Below are 18430 nucleotides of genomic sequence, written 5' to 3' on the forward strand. Positions count from 1 at the left end.
AGCCGCCTGAATCCAACTACATATAGTGTGTGTATTTTAGAGCGCAAATCTTTTGTATATATTTTTTGAATATATAAATGCATTGTTAAGCAAATGCAAATTATTAACAATACAAAACTTGCAATAATTTTTTTGGGATATTATTAGAATATAAATTATATATATATGCATGAACAATCACTGTAATATGGAATATGTGTCTGTACATATATTTTCTCTATTTTTATCTTGAACATATTAGTATGTGAACCCCACCAACATGAACAAACCAAAACAAAACAAAATAAATTTAGAACATTTTCAGGAATGCACGACTTGAAGTATCTCAGAAAGTATATTCCTATTATCGATTTGTCTTTTCAAACAGGACACATGGATGACTCTGTATCCCTCTGTCTTCAGTTCCTTCACCCTGGCTCGCAAGACCGTTTGTGACATATCTAAAAATGAAGTAAAACAGGTAAGTTCTTGAAAGTTAATTTCCATACTTTTGTCCACCTTATCTTTAACTGTAGTCTTCATTTTAAAAGAAATGCAAGGTTTAAAGGTAACAACCCTAATTATAATAAAATATTACAATATATATTTCTCATTGTGACTCTAGATCAGTAGTGCACCGAAGATTTTTCCATCATTTGTATTAGCAATGGTTAAGTTAAAGATATACAAGCACTATAGTAATGGGTTCCATCATAAATTATGTTTCACGGCACAGACAAAATTATCATGTCCAAACAACCCCAAAATATTGCAAAAATCACCATTCAATGGAAGCACTACTGACTAATAAAATACATTCTGAAAGAATGCATTTCTTGGACAAAGCAATGCCGTATGTCTGAGTTTAATTTATTAGTCTGCGGTGCCGATGTTTGATGTATGTATATATATATATATATATATATATATATATATATATATATATAGTGTCAGTTTGTACTGTGCTCCAAACAATAAATACAATATGCTGCAGTGACCTCCTCGTCAGCTTGGCATAAGATGACTATGTAGATGAAAGGTAATCGGCTGCACTCACACTGCCGTATTCAATGATGCAAAAAGTGTCCCTTTATTGCCTACATGTTTTGTTAAAAATCCCCTTCTTCAGGGACAGATTTCTGTCCAAATAACTTGAAAATATCTACATATATTTAAAAGTTTATTATATCCTGTTTAACACTCTTCTTCCTTATGTCTTTACTCTTTTTTTATTTGTTTTCCTTTTATATTTCAGGCAACTTTGTCTACATGTGTGTTTCCAGAGCTCTGGTCCTCTACATAAAACAAAGATATTTGTATGCTACATGCCAGCATTTTGCTTATACTCCACTCTTGTGATGTCTAAACTTGTAGCCTATAACACTCTGCTAAGACTGTATCCAAAGTAAATCAAATGATGTTTTTTTTTTGAAAAATTTACAAACCATACACAAAATTACAATAGAAAATCAATGTAGGATTAACTTAGTTTCCTATTGAGTTTGGTGATTCAAACTCACAATTTGAATAAGAAGCCTATGGCTAAAACTAATTAAAAATAATAAATGTTAGTGTTATATGTAGGATTTTTTAAGTGCAGGATGATGATCGTTGAGTAGGGCACATTTGTTATCTTGAGGAAACACATTTTTTATGTTACGTTTTTCAAAAAAAGCATAGCACATATGTCTCACCATATTTAGTTATCTGATAATGCAATCTATATACATTTATTAATTACCTTTAATATTTAAGCTTCATCCTCATCGTTAGCTTCCTGTCTCTTCCAATGTTGAATTTGAATATTTGCACGCTCTAATCTGACTCGAAGATCCATATTCTCATCATAGCTTGAGCTAGGTCGATAAGCCAATTGCAATCTTGAATGCACTTCTGATGCTACAGCTATGCTTCTCAAATTTGTGTTTTCAGGGCTGTATTCAGAGGGTACAGGTGCAGCGGTGGATTTATACTTTCCTGTTGCAGCGGTGGATTCTGAGGGTCCTGAGTCAGCGGTGGATTCTGAGGCAATTTGTCCAGTAGTGGATTCTGAGTGTCCTGGTTTTGGCTTCAATAAATAGGGCCCTGGTGCAGTGGTGGATACATTGAGGCCTCTATAAGCAGTGGATACATAGTCTCCATGTAAGTTGTTGTATACATAGGGTCCTGATAAAGTGGAGGATACATAGGGTCCTGTAAAAGTAGTGGATACATAGGGTCTTGATGCAGGGATGGATACATAGGGTTCTGCTAAAATTGAGGATACATAGTGTCCTGTTACAGTCGTGGATACAGAGGGTTCTGTTGCAGTGGTGGATACATAGGGTCCTGCTGAAGTGGAGGATACATAGGGTCCTGTAAAAGTAGTGGATACATAGGGTCTTGATGCAGGGATGGATACATAGGGTTCTGCTAAAATTGAGGATACATAGTGTCCTGTTATAGTCGTGGATACAGAGGGTTCTGTTGCAGTGGTGGATACATAGGGTCCTGCTGAAGTGGAGGATACATAGGGTCCTGTAAAAGTAGTGGATACATAGGGTCTTGATGCAGGGATGGATACATAGGGTTCTGCTAAAGTTGAGGATACATAGTGTCCTGTTACAGTCGTGCATACATAGGGTTCTGTTGCAGTGGTGGATACATAGGGTCTTGGTGCAGGGATGGATGCATAGGGTCCTGCAAAAGTGGAGGATACACAGGGTCCTGTTTCACGTATGGATACATAGGGTCCTGATAATGTCGAGGATACATAGGGTCCTGTTAAAGTAGTGGATACATAGGGTCTTGGTGCAGGGATGGATACATAGGGTTCTGATAATGTCGAGGATACATAGGGTCCTGTTAAAGTAGTGGATAGATAGGGTCCTGCTGCAGTGGTGGATACATAGGGTCCTGGTAAAGTGTAGGATGCATATGGTCCTGTTAAAGTGGTGGAAACATTGGTACTTGCTGCAGCAGTGGATACAGAGTATACTGGTAAAGTGGTGGATACATAGGTTACTGTTGCAGTGGTGGATACATAGGGTCCTGGTAAAGTGGTGGATACATCTGTTCCTGCTGCAGGGGTGGATACAGATTCTCCTGGTAAAGTGGTGTATAGATAGGTTCCAGGTGCAGCGCTCGTTGCATACTCTCTGTGTGTAGAGCTTGTTACATAGTCTCCACGTGTACAGCTGGATACAAAGGTTCCTGCTGTAGCATTGGATATACAAGAAGGATTATCTGATCTGGACATTCTTTGTCTTTCTTCTGTCAACAGTTGCATGAAAGTGGAAATCATGCGTGTGATGGTAATAGTCTCATACTGCCATGCTAGCATTTGATTTATACTGTGCTGCATCTGTTGGTAGTTGATTGCTGCCACATTCTGTGATGAAACAAGATGATCGTAAAAATTTGCAAGAGTGACAAGTGCTTGATTCTGTTGTCTTTGTGTTGTGTTGAGAATCTGTATATTATTATTCAGCTGATTTATTTGATGTTCAATTTTTTTCATTTCTTCATTTCTATTCCTCTCAATTAGCTGCATGGTTTCCTTTAAAGAATCCTGTTGGCTAATGGTTTGTGATCTGCTAACGTCACATTCTGTGTGTATAAAAAGTTCTAGGTACAGTTAATACATCAATTTACAGACAATTTATTAAGTATAGTTAGAAGAACCAAAAAATCAAGTTATAAAAAAACCAGTATCTATTAATGATAGTGGATCTCATTAAAATCTATGTTTTATACATTAAAAAAATTTACCTTGATTTGTAGAGTCCAGGAATTGGTCTTGAAGACCATGGTCAATTACACTAGAATGTGCAGTCTCTGCATTCAATTCCACCTGGTTGGTATCTTCTGTATCAATATTACTTTTCTGGCTGTGCAATACAGGCTCCTCATTAATGTTATCCTGTGTCTGTGTGGCAGTCACCATGTTGCTTTCTATGGCTTAAAACATAATAGATAAATACCATTAATCTTAAACATAGTTTTTAACCATATTGAATATCAATGATAGTACATTTTAATTATATTGATCAAAATAAATACCTTTATCTAACATTAAAGGGTTTAGCATGGTTGAATTTTCTTCCTCCATGAAAGGATCATCCATTGTTGATTGTTCTTGCCTCATGGATGTTTCATTTACCGTGGAAGTCTCTACCGTAGTGGAACTTTGAACCACAGAAGAATATTCTTGCATCATTGATGTTTGGTCCGCCGTGGAATGATCATCCACTCTTGCCGAATGTTTCAGCATTGATGGTTCGGCCACAAAGGAAGTATCATCCACTGTCGAAGTATGTTGCAGCATTGATGGTTGGTCCAACATGGTAGCATGGTCCGCTGTTGCATCATGATGCAGCATTGATGGTTCGTCCACCATGGAAGGATTGTCCAATGTTAAAATATGTGGCATCACTGATGGTTCATCCGCAGTTGGAGGAAAATTGTCTGTCATAACTGTTTTTGTTTCAGAAAAAGAAACTTTCCTTGAAATTGTTGTAAAGGAACCTGAAATAAATAATAGGTATATTTAACATTGCATACATATAAATACATAATATTTGATAGACATTACAATATTTCTAGCATTATAAAACTGTGTAAAGCATACCTCAAAAATGTATTTACTTATATTTTTTTACTAATATTTTTTAATACATATAATATTTTATTATATTTATTATTATTATTTTATTACAACAGAAAAAAAGCCTTTTTGGCTCAATAATATAGCTTCTAATCCAATTTTTGATTTATTTCTACAACATAGGGTAAAACATTATAGCTAGCACAATATTATTTTACAGTAGGAGGGCATGTTTATAAAATTAGAATAAGATGCTAGATAGCATGTGTGTATGTTTTTAGGTTCAACGCTAACTCAGGAAAGTAGGTAGCAATTTACAACACACTGTGGAAATATTTGACTAAAAATCTGTAAAAAAAAAAGGTGAGTCTAATACAAAGCTCTAACACTTATCTGTGTGGCCGGTAAGGGGGTGACAGTTAAAAATCATTACTGGTCGGCCTTGCGTGGATGAATAGTGACAAGACATAAGTGTATGGAGAAGGGTTGTCGGTACTTAGTTATATAGTAAAAAATTTCAACATGGGTTTTTAATTCTGTTTTTGTTCTCACATTCCTCGTTAAGTGATGTGTTGTGTAAGGTGCCTAGCTCAGCTACCGCTGTATTATTTGCAGGTTCCCATTCCCAATTGTTGTCCAAGTTGATCCTTAAATAGGAAGAAAAATAACTAATTAAATTAAGAAGGTTGGACTCAGGTCTACTTATTTCTCATGTCAATCTAATGACCATGTCTACATAATAAATGTTGACTTTTAGTAGCCCAATCAATGTTTATCTACCTAATGACCTCCTACATGAAAAAATTAAGTTCGGATATCTTACATATATAACATAGTGAGGGTTGCCTGTAGTCCACACATTTACAGCATTTAGAAGAGTAGCATCAGCAGCAGGATTGGGCTGACAAAGAATGGCATAATTCTCCTTTGCGCCTGCAATTTTACCCATTGGCGGCAGCAGCGTTCGTAGAATGTCCTTTATAAGTGTAATTATTGATAATCAATTACAAAGTAATCAGTTAACTTTTGGTATATCTCGTTGATAAAACGAGAGACATAAGTAAGAGATTTTAATTTAATTAATTTATTTTGATTATACTAGCATTTACTTAGCAATTAACTATTTTTTTCAGCTAATAATTATATATGTATTTAAAAAAAAAAATTACATTGATTTTTAATTATGACCAAAGTATTTATTTTGGCTCAATAGAACAAAGAAATTAACAGTATATGTTTTCATATGCACTATATTTTGAAATATCTTACATAAACTATTTATTATCTAACTCACGATATAACATCATACAATATTGCAAACATTATTTACTGTTTAGTTGTAACGTTTTTACTTTTGTTTTAAATTTTTTACCAGACTGTTGCTCTTCCAAATTCTTCTGCTTTTTCTTATGTGTTTTCTTTTGATTTTTTTCTTGAGCAACCTTAAGTTCTTTAGCAAATATAAAAAATAAAATAAAAATATTACAGTTACTAAACATTTTAATATCACACACACACACACACACACACACACACACACACACACACACACACACACACACATTGAGTAAACCTTATCCTAAATGATGGGTTCAGGTACTAATTTGGATATACAATTTGAAAGTATTTGTACTAACTGCATATCATAATGAGATCGCATGGCGATGGTGTCCAAATTGAAGCACAGAGTGCATTTATGTTTAATATACACATTATACACAAACCCGTAAGGTCATTTTATACAATTTTTTAACATACTTTGTGCATTAAACAAAGTGTGTGTATATTTACACAATTAATTTGTTTCATATACACATTATACAAACAGCCTGAAGGTCAATTTATGTAATTTTCTTTATAATGTTGTGTATTAAAATAATTATTTTCACATTTGCCATCATAAAACAAATTTTTCACTATCTTACTCTCCCATTAAAATATATGTGTAAACATTTTTTATTTTATTGATTGATATTGGGCTATGGCATACTCCACCTATGTTTGTGTGTATATAGATATAGACACACACACATCTGGTGGATTGATATTTTTCATGGACAATACGCTAATATATCTATCTATCTATCTATCTATCTATCTATCTATCTAGATATAGTTATATACATATTTATAGTTTGTAAAATAGTTACCCTGGGAACCAGTGGGTGGCCTCTCGTCATCTTGTACCATTCTAAAGTGCTCTTCTAGTTTTTTCTCCCAAACCTTTTGGAGTTTTCTTCTACACTTTATTTTATGATTTGTCTTCCTCTTACAGTCACGTAGTCTCTTTTTGCAGCTTTCAGGAGTTCGATGTATATCTCGAGCTGTAGACACAGATTTTGCTATTTCTTCCCAAGTATTATTTTTAAATTTCTGGTGTACATTAAAAGCTTCGGGACCAAATAGCTGACATGTATGATGAATAACTTGGTCAATGAGGGTGTCTGTTTCATCATCTGTGAACTTTGGGGCCCTGTGGATGCTTCCTTCATCAGGAGATTCATATTCATCATGAGAAGCATCACTGTGACTCTTCTGACTGTGAGATGTTTCAGCTTCATCTTGAGTAAGTGAGGTTCGTTTTCTGCTACCACCCTCTGCCATTTTTTAAAACTAAGACAATCTAAATAAAGACAAAGATTTACTAAATAATTCTATATATATGTTCTATAATTTTTTTCTATTAATCATTTATTAATTAAGAATTATGTTTTCAATTTATCTGGAGCCATGCACTGATACTTAGATGCCAAATAATTCACTAGCCTTGAAACATCCATCGATGGTAGTAAACCATCTGTTTCTCCCCATCAATGTTAAAATTATTCAAACCTGATATAGACCTTGAAAAAGGGACAGCATAGTCCAGAAACGCGTTGGTTTGCCATGCTGTGCCTTATTCCATAATCAAGACGGACAATCTCTGCATGCTTTGGGTAACATTTGTGATTCTAAACTCTGGAGCCTACTGCTTTCTCAACACCTGCGGCTCACACCAAATATAAGGGTACGATCACTTTCCTGCCTTCATTGTGAATCACAACGTGTTTGAGATTTTTTTTTTTCATATTTTTTTTCTTTTATGAAATATTTTACATTATACATTATACATATCAGCGGATTGGTTGCCATGGACAACTTCTCCACTGGCTCACTTTAACACACTTTTCAATGCTTCATGAATAGATCACTATGGGAGAGACGTCATGAGATCTCTGCCATAGCAGCGACGTACAGACACTAGAGGTCAGTAATGACCTCTAGTATCTGTCACTGGAGACGGCTACAGCGGACGCCCACACAGTCCACGGCGTCTGCTGCAGACGGGGAGCGGGCAGGCGGCGGTGACTGCGGACACAGGACGCAGCGCACTGGGCGTATGCACTGCTTGAATGCACAAATAACCGCTCATGGCAATACCAAATCAATATCAGCAGCATAACTATTTCTCAAGTAACAGTGTTTTAAGTGGGATGGCCATGGGTGTGTTCAGCTGCGATGTGAAAAGTGTGAGTGGACAAATATGGTCACTAAAGGGTCTATTCATACAGAAAACGAAAACATAATTGATACTTATCACTACACATCGCATTGCTTTGATGCGATGTATAGCTGTGATAAGTAGCAATTAATGTATACTTACCCTTAAGACGATGCGCTGCGGTGTCTAGGGCTATTGCGGTGAGGTCTGCTCCAGCGGTCCTTCCCAGCGATGCGCGGGGTACAGCGGAGGGTCACTTTGCGCATGCGCAGGGTGTTTACCTCCCGTCAGCCCGCAGTAGTTGCTGTGAGGTCGGGGGGCAGAGCCAGCGCGAGGTGCAGAGCAGTGATCGGGGAAGCATTGAGCTTCCCTGATGTCTCCGCACTACAGTTCAGGTTACGGCGTCCTGAGATGGCGAACCTGGACTCCATGGAGAAGCGGAAAGCAGAGCTTTCCACACCTTCATGAATCGCACTCACCATTCAAAGGTATGGTGATGCGATTCAGGCACAGAGCGGGGGTAACGCTGGAGAAGTCAGAGACTTCTACACGTTAACCCGCTCTGTGAATTGCAGTAGGCAGAGAAAAGCCCTGTTTACCGCCAAAAAAAGGTCTTTTCAATGCTACATGAATAGACCCCTAACTGTGCTATGGGAGACCATATATGGTTTCAGTCATAGATGGCCATCCTAGCTTCCATGAAAGACCCGCTGACCAATCAAAGATCAGGGGTGGTGAGTCACGGGTGCTGTGGTCTAAACTACGATCGTTATAAAAAAAAAATATATATATATATATATATATATATATATATTTTTAGAACATACATAAATATTGGTTTAGGCTGAGATAGTGATGTACAGAAAACATAGGTTCTCCACCATCGCTGGGAAAAGTATTCTACATCGGTCATAAACCTTGAATTAATTTGATTCATAGATGAACGATAGTCATCCCTAGTGTATTTATCTATGTGGGATAGCACAAATGTATGTTGTGACAATAATCCTTCCTCACATCCAAGACACAGTTGCCACACCCTGCAGGGCTCTGCAATGTGATAAGGGTTGGGTGACATAGCTGTGTATCTGTGCAGTGATGCTAGATGTCTTTAGCATGATGAACAGGCAGCCAAGCATGGAGTTTAATCGGCGCCATTTTGTAATTGGGAACGTACTGTCAGTCACTCTGACTGCAAAACGGCAATAAAACACAGCTATGTTATCACAAAACCAGATAAGTTTACAAAGCCAGATAAAACTGTTCCAGTAACTGTAGTACGATTGGTTGTAATGGATGCAGGGCCGAGGTGTGGTATGGTTAGCAGAGGGTATCTTTAAGATGGATGTAACACATTAATGTAGATTGCTGCATTTGACTGTCAGAAGGAGTTAATCTAAAAAAACCAAGCAGCTAGTGATAGTGAACTCGGTATTATGTAGATCTTGAGGAGGAAACATTTATAAAGAGTGTGTGTGTTTTGTATTTGTCTGAAACGACCTATATTTTCTTCTAACTGTGAAGAATAGAATTAGATGAAAGTTTGAAATTTACCTTAACAGGAAATACAATTATCTTATTGTAAAAAATCAATAGAATACAGCATACCCGGTTTAGTGGTCTCTGGCGCAGTGGGTAAATACAGATTACTTACGCTGACACTCATGAGCGCTGTTCTCAAAATGGCGCCTAAGCAAGGGTCGATCTTGGCTTTTATAATCAATGTGAAACAAACCATCCTACTGCCTAATATTCTAAGTTTCTCATTGGTTCAGCTGTGTGGTAAGATAATGCATCATCTGACATATATCATATCCAACCAATTGGATATCGGAAGCTGAATAATGGGTTTGGTTTGAGGGGGTAGGGCGTTGGACTTTTTAATTATTGGCATGAGTTATTTTTTTTTGGGGGGGGAAATATAATCCTTTTGAAAAGTTTAAGGACTAGTGTTAGCTTAACATAAAGCATCCAGCAAGGTCTCATGAATGCCAGGGTGACAAGGGCTGTCATGAATGGCTGTCAAGAGACACACACACACACACACACACACATACACACACACACACACACACACACACACACACACACAGACACACACACACACTCACTCCCACACACTCACTCCCACACACTCACTCCCACACACTCACTACTTGTCCAACCCATGCTGCCAGGCAGGGATAGCTTGAAGACCTTGGGGCTGTCAGGGATGTGAGAGGGCAGCCTGGGACATGTAGTGCCATGCCTTGTGGGGGAGGACTAGGAGCGTCCCGTTTAGCGGCTAGCCATGGGCGTCTCATCAGTGAAGGCTTGCAGCTGTGCCTTGATGAGGGCGCCCTGTCATCGCGGGGTGCAGGACACACACACACACACACACACACACACACTCACTCCCACACACTCACTCCCACACACTCACTACTTGTCCAACCCATGCTGCCAGGCAGGGATAGCTTGAAGACCTTGGGGCTGTCAGGGATGTGAGAGGGCAGCCTGGGACATGTAGTGCCATGCCTTGTGGGGGAGGACTAGGAGCGTCCCGTTTAGCGGCTAGCCATGGGCGTCTCATCAGTGAAGGCTTGCAGCTGTGCCTTGATGAGGGCGCCCTGTCATCGCGGGGTGCAGGACACACACACACACACACACACACACACACACACACTCACTCCCACACACTCACTCCCACACACTCACTACTTGTCCAACCCATGCTGCCAGGCAGGGATAGCTTGAAGACCTTGGGGCTGTCAGGGATGTGAGAGGGCAGCCTGGGACATGTAGTGCCATGCCTTGTGGGGGAGGACTAGGAGCGTCCCGTTTAGCGGCTAGCCATGGGCGTCTCATCAGTGAAGGCTTGCAGCTGTGCCTTGATGAGGGCGCCCTGTCATCGCGGGGTGCAGGACACACACACACACACACACACACACACACTCACTCCCACACACTCACTCCCACACACTCACTACTTGTCCAACCCATGCTGCCAGGCAGGGATAGCTTGAAGACCTTGGGGCTGTCAGGGATGTGAGAGGGCAGCCTGGGACATGTAGTGCCATGCCTTGTGGGGGAGGACTAGGAGCGTCCCGTTTAGCGGCTAGCCATGGGCGTCTCATCAGTGAAGGCTTGCAGCTGTGCCTTGATGAGGGCGCCCTGTCATCGCGGGGTGCAGGACACACACACACACACACACACACACACACACACACACTCACTCCCACACACTCACTCCCACACACTCACTACTTGTCCAACCCATGCTGCCAGGCAGGGATAGCTTGAAGACCTTGGGGCTGTCAGGGATGTGAGAGGGCAGCCTGGGACATGTAGTGCCATGCCTTGTGGGGGAGGACTAGGAGCGTCCCGTTTAGCGGCTAGCCATGGGCGTCTCATCAGTGAAGGCTTGCAGCTGTGCCTTGATGAGGGCGCCCTGTCATCGCGGGGTGCAGGACACACACACACACACACACACACACACACACTCACTCCCACACACTCACTCCCACACACTCACTACTTGTCCAACCCATGCTGCCAGGCAGGGATAGCTTGAAGACCTTGGGGCTGTCAGGGATGTGAGAGGGCAGCCTGGGACATGTAGTGCCATGCCTTGTGGGGGAGGACTAGGAGCGTCCCGTTTAGCGGCTAGCCATGGGCGTCTCATCAGTGAAGGCTTGCAGCTGTGCCTTGATGAGGGCGCCCTGTCATCGCGGGGTGCAGGACACACACACACACACACACACACACACACACTCACTCCCACACACTCACTCCCACACACTCACTACTTGTCCAACCCATGCTGCCAGGCAGGGATAGCTTGAAGACCTTGGGGCTGTCAGGGATGTGAGAGGGCAGCCTGGGACATGTAGTGCCATGCCTTGTGGGGGAGGACTAGGAGCGTCCCGTTTAGCGGCTAGCCATGGGCGTCTCATCAGTGAAGGCTTGCAGCTGTGCCTTGATGAGGGCGCCCTGTCATCGCGGGGTGCAGGACACACACACACACACACACACACACACACACACACTCACTCCCACACACTCACTCCCACACACTCACTACTTGTCCAACCCATGCTGCCAGGCAGGGATAGCTTGAAGACCTTGGGGCTGTCAGGGATGTGAGAGGGCAGCCTGGGACATGTAGTGCCATGCCTTGTGGGGGAGGACTAGGAGCGTCCCGTTTAGCGGCTAGCCATGGGCGTCTCATCAGTGAAGGCTTGCAGCTGTGCCTTGATGAGGGCGCCCTGTCATCGCGGGGTGCAGGACACACACACACACACACACACACACACACTCACTCCCACACACTCACTCCCACACACTCACTACTTGTCCAACCCATGCTGCCAGGCAGGGATAGCTTGAAGACCTTGGGGCTGTCAGGGATGTGAGAGGGCAGCCTGGGACATGTAGTGCCATGCCTTGTGGGGGAGGACTAGGAGCGTCCCGTTTAGCGGCTAGCCATGGGCGTCTCATCAGTGAAGGCTTGCAGCTGTGCCTTGATGAGGGCGCCCTGTCATCGCGGGGTGCAGGACACACACACACACACACACACACACACACACACTCACTCCCACACACTCACTCCCACACACTCACTACTTGTCCAACCCATGCTGCCAGGCAGGGATAGCTTGAAGACCTTGGGGCTGTCAGGGATGTGAGAGGGCAGCCTGGGACATGTAGTGCCATGCCTTGTGGGGGAGGACTAGGAGCGTCCCGTTTAGCGGCTAGCCATGGGCGTCTCATCAGTGAAGGCTTGCAGCTGTGCCTTGATGAGGGCGCCCTGTCATCGCGGGGTGCAGGACACACACACACACACACACACACACACACTCACTCCCACACACTCACTCCCACACACTCACTACTTGTCCAACCCATGCTGCCAGGCAGGGATAGCTTGAAGACCTTGGGGCTGTCAGGGATGTGAGAGGGCAGCCTGGGACATGTAGTGCCATGCCTTGTGGGGGAGGACTAGGAGCGTCCCGTTTAGCGGCTAGCCATGGGCGTCTCATCAGTGAAGGCTTGCAGCTGTGCCTTGATGAGGGCGCCCTGTCATCGCGGGGTGCAGGACACACACACACACACACACACACACACACTCACTCCCACACACTCACTCCCACACACTCACTACTTGTCCAACCCATGCTGCCAGGCAGGGATAGCTTGAAGACCTTGGGGCTGTCAGGGATGTGAGAGGGCAGCCTGGGACATGTAGTGCCATGCCTTGTGGGGGAGGACTAGGAGCGTCCCGTTTAGCGGCTAGCCATGGGCGTCTCATCAGTGAAGGCTTGCAGCTGTGCCTTGATGAGGGCGCCCTGTCATCGCGGGGTGCAGGACACACACACACACACACACACACACACTCACTCCCACACACTCACTCCCACACACTCACTACTTGTCCAACCCATGCTGCCAGGCAGGGATAGCTTGAAGACCTTGGGGCTGTCAGGGATGTGAGAGGGCAGCCTGGGACATGTAGTGCCATGCCTTGTGGGGGAGGACTAGGAGCGTCCCGTTTAGCGGCTAGCCATGGGCGTCTCATCAGTGAAGGCTTGCAGCTGTGCCTTGATGAGGGCGCCCTGTCATCGCGGGGTGCAGGACACACACACACACACACACACACACACACACACACACTCACTCCCACACACTCACTCCCACACACTCACTACTTGTCCAACCCATGCTGCCAGGCAGGGATAGCTTGAAGACCTTGGGGCTGTCAGGGATGTGAGAGGGCAGCCTGGGACATGTAGTGCCATGCCTTGTGGGGGAGGACTAGGAGCGTCCCGTTTAGCGGCTAGCCATGGGCGTCTCATCAGTGAAGGCTTGCAGCTGTGCCTTGATGAGGGCGCCCTGTCATCGCGGGGTGCAGGACACACACACACACACACACACACACACACTCACTCCCACACACTCACTCCCACACACTCACTACTTGTCCAACCCATGCTGCCAGGCAGGGATAGCTTGAAGACCTTGGGGCTGTCAGGGATGTGAGAGGGCAGCCTGGGACATGTAGTGCCATGCCTTGTGGGGGAGGACTAGGAGCGTCCCGTTTAGCGGCTAGCCATGGGCGTCTCATCAGTGAAGGCTTGCAGCTGTGCCTTGATGAGGGCGCCCTGTCATCGCGGGGTGCAGGACACACACACACACACACACACACACACACACACTCACTCCCACACACTCACTCCCACACACTCACTACTTGTCCAACCCATGCTGCCAGGCAGGGATAGCTTGAAGACCTTGGGGCTGTCAGGGATGTGAGAGGGCAGCCTGGGACATGTAGTGCCATGCCTTGTGGGGGAGGACTAGGAGCGTCCCGTTTAGCGGCTAGCCATGGGCGTCTCATCAGTGAAGGCTTGCAGCTGTGCCTTGATGAGGGCGCCCTGTCATCGCGGGGTGCAGGACACACACACACACACACACACACACACACACACACACACACTCACTCCCACACACTCACTCCCACACACTCACTACTTGTCCAACCCATGCTGCCAGGCAGGGATAGCTTGAAGACCTTGGGGCTGTCAGGGATGTGAGAGGGCAGCCTGGGACATGTAGTGCCATGCCTTGTGGGGGAGGACTAGGAGCGTCCCGTTTAGCGGCTAGCCATGGGCGTCTCATCAGTGAAGGCTTGCAGCTGTGCCTTGATGAGGGCGCCCTGTCATCGCGGGGTGCAGGACACACACACACACACACACACACACACACACACACACACACACACACACACTCAATAGCTTTGTTAATGTCGATACGTTAAATTTCTAACATTTACCTGTCGACCTATTAACTGTCTAGCTTAATTTAAGTCGATGTTCTAAGAGTCGACCTTTTATTTGTCGATCTAATATCTGTCTACCTTTGTTAATTTCGATATGTTAAATTTCTAACATTTACCTGTCGACCTATTAACTGTCTAGCTTAATTTAAGTCGATGTTCTAAGAGTCGACCTTTTATTTGTCGATCTAATATCTGTCTACCTTTGTTAATTTCGATATGTTAAATTTCTAACATTTACCTGTCGACCTATTAACTGTCTAGCTTAATTTAAGTCGATGTTCTAAGAGTCGACCTTTTATTTGTCGATCTAATATCTGTCTAGCTTTGTTAATTTCGATATGTTAAATTTCTAACATTTACCTGTCGACCTATTAACTGTCTAGCTTAATTTAGGTCGATGTTCTAAGAGTCGACCTTTTATTTGTCGATCTAATATCTGTCTAGCTTTGTTAATTTCGATATGTTAAATTTCTAACATTTACCTGTCGACCTATTAACTGTCTAGCTTAATTTAAGTCGATGCTATAATCGTTCGATCTTTTAGTTGTCATACTATTTATATTGTCGGACTTCTCAATGTCGATATATGTTCCGTCTAGGATGCGTATGCCGAACACAATGGTATGTCTAACTTTATGAATCGATTAGTTACACGTCGTACTAATGTGTTTGTCGACTAAAATGACATCGACTTTAAACCCAAGTCTACCTTGTACATGTCGACCTAAACAGTCTGTCTATCTAGCGCTGCCGATCAAAGTGCTGTCTGCAAACACTACATCGATACCGCGTCCCAGACCCGAAAAAACTACCTATAGTTTTTCCTGAATCAGAAGAACTAAATGACGTGTGTAATGAAGCGTGGGTTGCCCCTGATAAAAAGCTGATAATTTCAAAGAAATTATTGGCATTATACCCTTTCCCGCCAGAGGTTAGGGAGCGCTGGGAAACACCTCCTAGGGTGGACAAGGCGCTAACACGCTTATCTAAACAAGTGGCATTACCCTCTCCTGAGACGGCCGCACTTAAAGATCCATCAGATAGGAGGATGGAAAATATCCAAAAAAGTATATACACACATGCAGGTGTTATACTTCGACCAGCTGTAGCGACTGCCTGGATGGGCAGTGCGGGGGTAGTTTGGTCAGAATCCCTGATTGAAAATATTGATACCCTGGACAGGGACAATATTTTACTGTCGTTAGAACAAATAAAGGATGCATTTCTTTATATGCGTGATGCACAGAGGGATATATGCACACTGGCATCACGGGTAAGTGCTATGTCCATTTCGGCCAGAAGAGCTTTATGGACGCGACAGTGGACAGGCGATGCGGATTCAAAACGGCATATGGAAGTTTTGCCGTATAAAGGGGAGGAGTTATTTGGAGTCGGTCTATCAGATTTGGTGGCCACGGCTACAGCCGGGAAATCCACCTTTCTACCTCAAGTCACTCCCCAACAGAAAAAGGCACCGACTTTTCAACCGCAGCCCTTTCGTTCCTTTAAAAATAAGAGAGCAAAGGGCTATTCATATCTGCCACGAGGCAAAGGTCGAGGGAAGAGACAGCAACACGCAGCTCCTTCCCAGGATCAGAAGCCCTCCCCGGCTTCTACAAAAGCCTCAGCATGACGCTGGGGCTTCTCAAGCGGACTCGGGGACGGTGGGGGGTCGTCTCAAAAATTACAGCGCGCAGTGGGCTCACTCGCAAGTAGATCCCTGGATCCTGCAGATAATATCTCAGGGATACAGGTTGGAATTAGAGACAGATCCACCTCGCCGTTTCCTGAAGTCTGCTTTACCAACGTCCCCCTCCGAAAGGGAGACGGTTTTGGAAGCCATTCACAAGCTGTACTCTCAGCAGGTGATAGTCAAGGTACCTCTTCTGCAACAAGGGAAGGGGTATTATTCCACTCTTTTTGTGGTACCGAAGCCGGATGGCTCGGTAAGGCCTATTCTAAATCTGAAGTCCTTGAACCTGTACATAAAGAAGTTCAAGTTCAAAATGGAGTCACTCAGAGCAGTGATAGCGAACCTGGAAGAGGGGGACTTTATGGTATCCTTGGACATCAAGGATGCGTATCTCCACGTTCCAATTTACCCCTCACACCAGGGGTACCTCAGGTTCGTTGTACAAAACTGTCACTATCAGTTTCAGACGCTGCCGTTCGGATTGTCCACGGCACCTCGGATCTTTACAAAGGTAATGGCCGAGATGATGATTCTTCTTCGAAGAAAAGGCGTATTAATTATCCCATACTTGGACGATCTCCTAATAAGGGCGAGGTCCAGAGAACAGCTAGAGATGGGATTAGCACTGTCTCAAGAAGTGCTAAAACAGCACGGGTGGATTCTGAATATTCCAAAATCCCAGTTAATGCCGACAACTCGTCTGCTGTTCCTAGGGATGATTCTGGACACGGTTCAGAAAAAGGTTTTTCTCCCGGAGGAAAAAGCCAAGGAGTTATCCGAGCTTGTCAGGAACCTCCTAAAACCAGGAAAGGTGTCTGTACATCAATGCACAAGAGTCCTGGGAAAAATGGTGGCTTCTTACGAAGCAATTCCATTCGGCAGATTCCACGCGAGAATTTTCCAAAGGGATCTGTTGAACAAATGGTCAGGGTCGCATCTTCAGATGCACCTGCGGATAACCCTGTCTCCAAGGACAAGGGTGTCTCTTCTGTGGTGGTTGCAGAGTGCTCATCTATTGGAGGGCCGCAGATTCGGCATACAGGATTGGATCCTGGTGACCACGGACGCCAGCCTGAGAGGCTGGGGAGCAGTCACACAAGGAAGAAACTTCCAGGGAGTATGGACGAGCCTGGAAACGTCTCTTCACATAAACATTCTGGAACTAAGAGCAATATACAATGCTCTAAGCCAGGCAGAACCTCTGCTTCAGGGAAAACCGGTGTTGATCCAGTCGGACAACATCACGGCAGTCGCCCATGTGAACAGACAGGGCGGCACAAGAAGCAGGAGTGCAATGGCAGAAGCTGCAAGGATTCTTCGCTGGGCAGAGAATCATGTGATAGCACTGTCAGCAGTGTTCATCCCGGGAGTGGACAACTGGGAAGCAGACTTCCTCAGCAGACACGATCTTCACCCGGGAGAGTGGGGACTTCATCCAGAAGTCTTCCACATGCTGGTAACCCGTTGGGAAAGACCAATGGTGGACATGATGGCGTCTCGCCTCAACAAAAAACTGGACAGGTATTGCGCCAGGTCAAGAGATCCGCAGGCAATAGCTGTGGACGCGCTGGTAACGCCTTGGGTGTACCAGTCGGTGTATGTGTTTCCTCCTCTGCCTCTCATACCAAAAGTATTGAGAATTATACGGCAAAGAGGCGTAAGAACGATACTAGTGGTTCCGGATTGGCCAAGAAGGACTTGGTACCCGGAACTTCAAGAGATGATCACGGAAGATCCGTGGCCTCTACCTCTAAGGAGGGACTTGCTTCAGCAGGGTCCCTGTCTGTTTCAAGACTTACCGCGGCTGCGTTTGACGGCATGGCGGTTGAACGCCGGATCCTAAAGGAAAAAGGCATGCCGGAAGAAGTCATTCCT

General features: G+C 44.2%; 1 protein-coding gene across 2 annotated transcripts; it reads right to left on the reverse strand.

The window, feature by feature from the left end:
* Positions 1–354: 354 nt before the first annotated feature.
* Positions 355–7838, reverse strand: LOC135050342 (serine-rich adhesin for platelets-like). Of its 2 annotated transcripts, none has more exons than XM_063956780.1 (6): positions 6715–7838; positions 5937–6014; positions 4021–4485; positions 3730–3918; positions 1721–3585; positions 355–440 (listed from the first exon to the last, which is right to left on the reverse strand). In XM_063956780.1, exons 1-5 carry the CDS (start codon positions 7166–7168, stop codon positions 1730–1732), a joined length of 3042 nt encoding a protein of 1013 aa, XP_063812850.1. In that variant the 5' UTR covers positions 7169–7838; the 3' UTR covers positions 355–440; positions 1721–1729. The 2 variants fall into 2 exon arrangements, with proteins under 2 accessions (XP_063812850.1, XP_063812851.1); XM_063956781.1 differs by having other exon boundaries at positions 1721–3567; positions 6715–7424.
* Positions 7839–18430: the final 10592 nt, after the last annotated feature.

Source organism: Pseudophryne corroboree, chromosome 2, assembly GCF_028390025.1.
Source record: "Pseudophryne corroboree isolate aPseCor3 chromosome 2, aPseCor3.hap2, whole genome shotgun sequence".
NCBI classification, from domain to species: domain Eukaryota; kingdom Metazoa; phylum Chordata; class Amphibia; order Anura; family Myobatrachidae; genus Pseudophryne; species Pseudophryne corroboree.